At 37.3% G+C, this 9,872-nt stretch overlaps 1 protein-coding gene across 1 annotated transcript in view; it reads right to left on the bottom strand.

The window, feature by feature from the left end:
• Window positions 1–9,872, bottom strand: part of LOC106471912 (protease-associated domain-containing protein 1-like) — a 29,859-nt gene that overhangs the window by 1,504 nt on the left and 18,483 nt on the right. Inside the window, exon 4 of the mRNA XM_013932537.2 lies at window positions 5,203–5,370. Within this exon, the coding sequence (XP_013787991.1) occupies window positions 5,203–5,370 (168 nt within the window). The remainder of the gene's footprint in view (window positions 1–5,202; window positions 5,371–9,872) is intronic.

Here is a 9,872-nt window from a genome sequence, read left to right as displayed (position 1 = left end):
GACCTTCAGATTGCAAGTCGAGTGCCCTAACCATCTGGTCATTGAAAAGATATAGAGGAAATGGGATGTTTGTTGATAACTGAATAATAGAACAATTAGTAGGGTTTTTTCTGGTTTTACTTAACACAAATTCTTGTGTTTTGAAGGTCAAGATTTTTGATAACTAACTTATGATTTTAAAGCCTAGTGGTTAGATGTCTTCCTGTTCACCTAGTGTGTAAATAACTACTAATAAAAACTTTTAACTTAATAGTGGTTGTTTTGTGATCACATTTCTTGGATGTGAAAAATTTCCACATTACAATAAGTTATGAACAATATTCTGTGTGCACTTTAAGGTTATACTCCTTAATAAGTAAATTCTTTCCAAATTAGCACACACACACCATGGAAAATTGTACACTACTTTTGAAGTCTATTTACAGATTTTTAGCAATAACAGTTGGAACTCATTCAAGATTTTGTGTACAATGTCAAGGGGATAAATGCTGATATAACTAAAACCCTTAAATAAATTATCTTTCTTAAAATATAATTTACTTTATGTGCTACAGGGGAACTTAGAATGCTGTTCATGTTTCACAATATCCATTTTTTTGGTTATGATCATATGCCAACTAAATTAGGGTATTACTTCTTTATAAATATTTTAGTTTCAAAACATATTTTCAATTTTTGAAACAAAAGTGTTTAGTAATGGTAAAGAGGCATTTTTTCAACTTGATAGTGAAATGAAAAAAAAAAAAAGATTGCTAAGCCACCCTGTTCTATTCTTGCCATAAAGAAATTAACAAGTTGCAATTGGACTATCCATACTCAACCTTCATGGGGAAGATAACTTGTAGGAGTGTTAACATTTTGTAAGGCTTCTAAGGCAATGGTAAAGGATTCTTGAACTGGCATCAAAGTTTACAATATAAGTAGTGGGGTCAAAATCTCAACTTCTGGATAATCTCTTGCACTCTTCAAAACAATGCTACAAGTTGTAAGAAGCAAAAGTCAAAATAATATATATAACCAACTTAAAGCTGAGCCTATTAAAGGCTGATCAAGTGGCGACTAAAAGAGTTTTTATGCATATTTTTGGATATCCATACAACTGTTATCATTCTAACACCATCTTTCTTAAGAATTGATATAATTCATAATATAAATGATTTTTACTTTCCAGTTTTAATAGGTATTTGTTAAGCAGTGAAATACCTGGTTAGCAATTTGATATGACATTGCTGAGATTTCATTTTCTTCACATTTTTGTTTTCTTAAATAAAAGAAAGATAGTTCATTTAGGAATTTTACTCAGGTCAAAAATTATCATCAGGACATAGTACAAAAATCTTGAATAGTTATAAAAGACTAATTTGAAAGGAGTATGGATTCAATTTTGAAACACAATAGTCTTGAGAACAACACAAAGCATTCATTCATTCCCTGTCATAATCTGGAAAGTTCAAGATTATCAAACTTCCAGTAAAGTTGTCTTAGTTCAATACCTACAGTGTAATGTTATATATAGTGGAAAAAGAAGACGACATATCATCTCAGGTGTTTGAAACTTTTATATTTAGAATAAGTGAAATATCTAAAAGCTTTACCTCAAAATGTATTTCAGACAAATACTTTTCTGCACCACATGAGCTATTAACTTGAGCTCAATGCTGTGTAATTTCATGTGCATGCTACAAGCCTTGGATAAATATCCCACCCCTCCATGTCTATTGGGCCAGACTATGATGTATATATAGCCCTCCACCAACAAGATGGTGACACATTCTACATAGCAATAACCCCCATGAGCACTAGTACTTGAACATAGACTCATTCTTGACAAAGCCAATATAAATGCACTGGAAGTGGAGAGGAGAGGTGAGTATCTTTCTAAAATACATTTTCAGGTAAGGAAAATGTTAACTTCAGAAACACTACTTATCTCCCTGCACCACAAAAAGCTATTATTCTACACTGAAGATAGTTGAGGAGCCAGTGCAGAGAAAGTAAGAAGATGAGTTCCTTTCTGAGAAGGGGAAAGTCCATGGAATGTGACATCCATGAGGTAGAAGGCAACCTAGTGGGAGACTGCTTCCATCCCAAGCAGGGAATATTTTTTCCCCAACAAAGGTTGTAGAGCAAAAGATATTGTGAAAATAATTTTTTGTCAGTGCTAATGTGTCACTAGAATGGGTGGAATGACAGATTACTCAACTGTCCATTATCTCAAAGGCAAAAGCTGAGCATGAGTACATAGCATGGCTAGGTCTCTAAGTCAAGCTGTTCCATATTGGGGAAATATATATGTGGAATACTTACCATAAAAACCAGGTATAGGGAGTAAAATCCCTGACCTTTTTTCCTGAGGTAAATCTGAGATTTATATATATATATTTAGAATAGGGTTAAATTGAGGCTTAGAAAATAAAGGAGAAAATTAAACAATTCACCATCAGAGCCACTGTGAAGAGTGGAAAATTGCAACTGGAAAGACAAAAAAGCCAGATTAGGTGAAACCTCCTTATGGTATAAGCAATAGGACACTAATGTCTTGGGGGCTGTCCACATCACTACCTGCAAGATCTCATACAAGAGATGCTGAGGACTGGAGGCAAGAGTAACCACGAGATGACAAACATGATGAGAGGAGACATGTAAAATAAGAAAAGGATCATCATTCATATAGAAGAAGAAACTAGCCTGGAAGGGGTGTATAATCCTACCGGTCAAAGTGGAAGGAGATAAGTTATTAGATGAAGAGGAATTCCATAACTAGATAACAAGATGTTGGCAAGTGCCATAAAAAGAAGGCATTACGAGTGACATAATAATGAATATGTCGTACAGAACAAAAGGGAAAAACTGGGTTGAAATGACTAAACAGGGAAGGTAGGATGAATAAAGAAAACATCTAAACACTTCCCCAAGCTACCCAAAGTTTGGGGGAATTAAGGAAGAAGATAAACCTGTTCATGTGGTAAATAGTGTAGGCACAGGGCAAGAGAAAAGTGAGTGACAATCCTCACAAGGAAAAATGGGAAGAAATATGTCTGAAGTATAAAAAAAGGAAGTTGAACCACACAAGACACAGATCATCCTCAGCTACAGAGTCTAGGATTGGATACCAAATTAGTGGAAATGAGGAGTAGAGGTAGGTGGAAAGGCAATGATTGTAAGATGCTCATGTTGTGAGCAAATCTATTGAATGGATGGTGCAACCAGTCAGTAGGAAAAGTCCTGACCTAGGTGAGATAGTTGACCTGCTACCAGAAACACATTTGAGGCATGATAGATTGACAACTGAACATGGTAGCCATGGGCCCAAATGGGGAAATTTCAGAGCTAGGAAGGAAGGAGTCAGGGGAAGAAAGGAACAAAAGAGGAGGTGTCTGAATGGATCATGATAAGAAGACTAGGCAAATAAGAAAGAAGATGATGGCATACCTGTGGAGCAGCCACCAATTTTAGAGAATGTAGAGATAGAGAAGTCTCGCCTCTGGAGACCAGAGGCTGAAAATGGATCAAGCATCCAGAAATGCATCCCATCAAAACAGGTAGTAGGATTGGTTGCATTAAGCACAATGCCAACATATGCTATGCTCACCATGGATGTGGAAACCCACATATGTAAGTAGAAGGAACTCATAGACTGACTTCCAGGCCTTGGAAGGCTCTACACTGAATCAAGTTTGGATAGGGTGGGGAATAAGTTACTTTGAGAATCATGTGGGATCAAAGAGCCACTTTGACCATAAGAAGTGAAAAGAAGACAGTGTATTTCTGGAAATACCTGCTTTAACACTAAAGGGGACATGTATAGGCACATTAAAAAAAAATGAAGGACTCAAGAGAAAAGTCTCTAAAAAAAGATTCCTGGAGAGAATGAAGGAGACATAAAAGAGAGCCCTGGTATCAAAACCTCCATGTCACAAAGAAAAAGATGTAGACTGAGTCTGCTCTATATATAAAGTTAGAAAGACCCGAAAGTGAATTAACTAGATTGTGGGGGTTGGGACTGAAATGGAGAGCCAAACCAGCCACCCCAAACAAGATGATTCCCAAAGAAGAAGGGAGATCTCAACAGAGGAAGCAATGTTAGCATAGGCAAGTAGAGGCCAAATGTCCATAGAAAAGCCTCAAAATGTAATACTTGAGTAAATAGCCACTGGAAAAAAATGGGATATGGCAAAATTAAGGGGTTTGACTGAAAGAAGCAAAAGGCAGGCAGACAAATCAGGAAGTGGAGAAAGTGTCCAAGACTCAAATCAGGTCATCCACCATTGTGAGTGAGAAAACTGCCCATTGGAAACTGAGGAAAGACCAAAGATAGATCAAGTGGGGTAAATTAATATCTATTCAACAACTTCTGATCTTTGTGAGAATGATAAAAAGACTGGAGTAAAACTCTAGAATTGGGTTAAGGAATTCTCCAATGACATTTGAAACAGGTGAGGTAGAGAGTAGAAGTACAGGCAAAACCCCTGAAAAAGCACCTTAGGAGCTCCATAGATTGTAGCAAATAAGAGTCCAACAATGAACAAAGCAGGAGAGCAAGACTCCCATATGACCAGAGCTGAGGAGTGGTTCCAAAAATGAATCACCTCCAAGACCCTGATCGTCATCCCTCAAAGGGGATGTACCATGTACAGTAATAAAAGGGCAAGGACCAAAGAAGGGGGGATCCCCAAAAGATATATATATGATAAGAAGCCTGGTTGGGCACCCTGATCCTAAAAGCAAGAAATCAGTTATCAGAGATGATTGTTGAAGAGTTGCATCAGCTTAAAATGCCATTATATATACAAGAAATACCTTCAAAAAACACATCACAAAGAAATGGTGCAAGTGAGAGAGGTCCTAGAGAGGAAATTGGATGAGATAAAATCAGAAAGTAAAGTAACCTGACAAAGTTCATCCCAGAAACAAAGAAACCAAGGTGACTGGGACAAAATGGAAGAAAACAGAGGGCAAAATGCACCACTAAAACTGACAAAATCATGATGGGAAAATCTCTAAATGAAAGTCAAGCATGAGAAAGAACAAAGAACTTGAGTAAGAGAAGATGATAAATAGATGTAGAGAAAGAAAAAATATGATATTTAATTTTTAAACCAACATCAAATATACAGTAAATAACAGCAAAACAACCAATTATGATTTTAAGAAAAGGAAAAACTGAATATAATAAGAATAAGAAGAGAAAGTTATATCTACCCATCTTTTCCAAGAAGAAACATGGCCGGAATACTACAGTTTCGTTGAGTGTTATCGTCTATCATTTCGATATATTGCTCATCATTTTTTATATCACTGTCTGCAACAATGATAGCTAAAGCTCCAACATGTTCTCCCTGTATGCATTTAGTAAGAAAGGAACATCCCCTGTTCAAAAAACAAAATCGCTATAAGAACATGAATACCCTACTCAAAGAAATTCTGAAGCAAACTAGAATGGAGTTTTGAATTATCATACTTGATTATCATTACATAGAAATTTCAAGTACAAGAAATACAGAGATATTAGAGATGAAATTATGTAATTACTAATTTCTATCTTTATCCATATGGTCTAGAAATGACAGTACTGTTCATTTATAGTCTATTGCAAAAAAAGTTGCCTCAGAGCGAAATATTGAGAAATCAAAAGAAAAGCATAGATAATTAACCATAATGTTTAACTAATTATTTCATTCAAGCATAAAAATAAATTTTACAAGCATGTCCAACACTTCAAGTGTTGAAATGATGCCAGATTATTGCAACACTTGACTGTACATCTTTTAACTATGCATGTTACTACCATGTTTTCTTAATTGAGTGCAGTCTGTTAGAAGTGTAATTCTACTATCATTAGAGAGAGGGATAAGACTACGCAACATTTTATCAAGAATGATGTTGGTTAAACTATCTCCTTGTTAAGATATCCTTAAATATCTATATGACAGGCAAAATAATTCAAATGCATAGAAAGTTTTAAAAGGATAGGGTAATTAGTTAACCTTATACATGAATTTTTTATATCAATTTGAAAAGTAAGATATGTAGATATATAAATTGCAATTGCAAAGAAAGTTACATGATAAAAATGCAATCATTTGTTTGCCATAAGTTATAATTTTCCTATACTGAAAATGTATTTCCGATAGGTACTTACCACTTCTCACATCAATAGCTATTCTCATTCAGAACTTCAGAACTTTTTGAGCATGCCACAAGCCTTGAATCTCCCACATCTGAAATTGATTGATTCCAATGCATCTCTTATGTAAATCATCATGTGACAACCCTCCACCAATAAGAGTGTGACATAGTCTTCACGCATGTGACTCCCTCTATGGAAGCACTGGTTTTCAGTGGGGAGGAAGTGTGAGGAGAGGTAAGTACCTATCAGAAATACATTTTCAGTACAGGAATATTATAACTTCCGATACGGTACATTACCTCTTCTCACATAAATAGCTAGAATCCCACTATGAATAGGTGGAGGAACCGGTGAGAGGGATGGAAATAAGCATCTAATGAACACTCCCAAAGAGATCTTTGGAGTCGAAGATCATATGTGAGAGACCGCACCACTTCTGAACCAGGTATACTCTTCGCCCATTGTGGAAAAATGTTGCATATATAGGTGGAAAATTGGAGAAGCATATCCAAATGGGAAAGAACTATGGCAGGATAGTGATCCAAACCATACATTATATATTGAAGTTATGAATCTCAATCCTGGAAAACATAAAAATGGGTAAGATTAAAGGATGTGCCCTTATGTGTAGAGTGGCTATGGCGTGACGGACCATACACAGTAAGTCAACTACATCCAAAACTCAGCCATCTAGAGGGGTAGGAAAGAGGATCATACTGTTTTCACCTCAAGTTCATAAAAGTGGAGGGAATCTCATAACCCCCAATCCAGGAACAGACACATGTTATTGTTTTATAACAATGTTAGAAACTGAACGATCAACCTGGTAACACGACATCCGGCATCGAAAAGATGTCTGTGTAATGTAAACTATCTCACTCAAATATATAATGACAGGTGTAGAGTGGCTAGGGTATGACGGAACGTACACAGCAAGTCAACTACATCCAAAACCCAGCCACCAAGTACTGACATCCATGTGGTGGTAGGAAAGAGGATCATATCACTGGCAATTCAACTACAATCCAAAACCAGACAATTGGGAACCAACATCCAAGTGGGGGTAAAAAGAGGATCATACTGGCAGCAAGTCAGCTACAATCCAAAATCCAGCCATTGGTGAGGGTAGGAAAGAGAATCATACCATCTTCACATCAGGTTCATGAGGGAGGAAATCTTGTTGTTGTTTTATGACAATGTTAGAAATTGAACAATCAATCGGGAAACCTGACATCTGGCATCAAAAAAATGTCTGTGTAATGTAAACCATCTCACTCAAATATATAACACCAGGAATCGCCTCAAGTGCAAGAACATCCTCGGAATAGTGGAAGAATCTAGGTAATTTGCAAGTACTTCCACCTTGACCCACTACACAGATAGAGTAACAAGAGTAGAAATGAGTGAGGGAATAGAGGCATCAGTAATACATGTGTGAGGACTTGTGTTGATTGGTTCAACTTTAAATCCAAAACCCAGCCACTGGGAACCAACATCCACATGGTGACAGGATGAGGGATCCAAATCAAAGGGGAGAATTGCGATTTTGATGGCTCACTCCCATGTGATATAGTGGAGGATATCTCATCAGCAGAACATCACCACCCTACTCTCAACAGAATGGTTTTATAATAATTTATATATATTATTTGTATTTCATTATCACATTTAGGAGGATGCCTCCACGGTTCATCACCCTAGCAGTTTGTAACTGGAAAGCGGTAAGGACTCTTAAACTTCACTAGAAGAAAAGGCAGGTAGAAAGTATGGTGGAGAGTCTGGAGAAACAACAACACCTGAGACAGTACAATGGGTAACCACAAAACCCTATTTTGAGAAGAAGACCATACCAATCTATTCAATACAAGGCATGGCAGGGATGGGAAGCTATCCCCTTTACCCATGTAGTCCATGAGTGAGTACAGTCTTGGACAGACAAACTTATGAATCAAACGTATCGCGAGGATAAACCTATAAACAATATTGTGGAACACCCCATCTCTGCAGTGTGACTTGTGTGCCCATGGAATTATAATTGTTAAGTCATCATAGAATTACAGTGTGGCTTTTACTAGTTTAAGTATACCTGAACAGGTATCACTCACCACAGAGCGGGATCCATAAAGAAAAAAGAGGGAGATGTCCCTGAAAATAAGAGGTATAGATACCAAAAGGTAACTTACCCAGTCACAGTCTCACAAAAGAGTGAAGGATGGCAACAGGTGGATGACATTACCCCAACAAGAAAGAAACAGCTACCCATAGTAGAGAATGGGAGATGAACATATGAGTAGTAGTCCTAGTGCTCAACAGATGACAGTTTGGATATATAGGGAAAAGGGAAGGTGCATGATTGGAGTGAAGACATGAGGAATCGATGATAGGAAAAAGGATAGAAGGAATAAAAGGCCAATCAAATCACAATCCAAATCCAATGGGTCAGGGAGGAAGGAAAAAAATCACAGACAAAGCATTGGAGTAAGGGAAGGGAATCATGTGAAATGGATTCAATGGAAAAACTTTAAAAACAATGAAGCAACCCAAATCATGTACTGGACTGACAAGATCATCTGTAACCAACTGAGAAGAAATGTGGAAGGTGGTAAGAATGAAAAAGTTGACAGGAATATACCACAAAATGGAGGTAAATAAAAATGATCCAGAACAAAGGAAACATTTGAGCTGAAACAGCAGAGAAACCCAAATTTGTGCTGGCCAGGAAATCAATTTAAAAGGCCTAAACTGGAGTGACATAGATGGACAAACATGTTGGGAAAAAACTGATGGAAAGAGAAAACTTACGGGAGAAGCTGGATGTAATCCTGTCTAAACATATCGACAGACAGGGCAAGGAGATGATGAACTAGAGGCCCAAAACAAGAGAGGGAATTACTTGGGAATTGATAAAAAATTCCAAAACTTCATGTGGAGGAGTACCCCAGAGGAGGTAGAGCCATAAAATATGGAGAATCGAGAGGTCACTCCTTGAGAGAAAGTGTGATGGGACTGGAAAGGCAATGAGCAACAAGGTCAAAAATCTGAAACACAACCCTCCAGGATAAACATATGAAGTGTGTTGATTCAAAAAGGAAGATCCACTGTCTACCACAACAGGAACAAGAAAGAACATCCCCTTATCGAGTGATAAAAGCCACCATTGTTGAATAGTCAAAATGGAACATGATTAGTCAAGTCCAAACAAAATGAAAAGAGTGAATGAAAGCACATTGAACTGGATGAAGTGCCAGGGTGTGAAGGGAATAAGACCAAATCACATCCCCAGCCAATGCAGATGAGTATCTGGGAAGAGATGCATTCCAGAAAAGGGGCCAGAAGCAGGAAACACAATACCGTAGGGGATATGAACATCTATCAACTCACATAGAAGAAGTGGGAAAAGAGAAAATTAAGAAAAAATCAATGGATGGTCCCTGTTCAGAAGTAGCTAACCAAAGCTACTCATCCAATGAATAGTGTTGGTAAAATGACCCCCAAAAAGTGCAAGTCGGGTAAAATGCAAACCATCCCACAAAAGACATATGGCATCAAACAAGTCCAAAGGGCAAAGCATGTAACTGGGACTGAATCACGAGATGAAATAACCTCAAATAGTATCCCGAAAAATGAGAATGTGTGCTGATGGAATGCCCTGACATGCAGAAATAGCAAACCCAAATGTGATCAAGGACTACACATGAAAACAGATCAGACCCAAAAAGTGGCTGAGGTGGGACTGATCGAT

This window comes from Limulus polyphemus, unplaced genomic scaffold (assembly GCF_000517525.1).
Source record: "Limulus polyphemus unplaced genomic scaffold, Limulus_polyphemus-2.1.2 Scaffold4959, whole genome shotgun sequence".
NCBI classification, from domain to species: domain Eukaryota; kingdom Metazoa; phylum Arthropoda; class Merostomata; order Xiphosura; family Limulidae; genus Limulus; species Limulus polyphemus.
The sequence above is the reverse complement of the archived record's forward strand: the minus strand, read 5'-3'. Positions and strand labels throughout refer to the sequence as shown.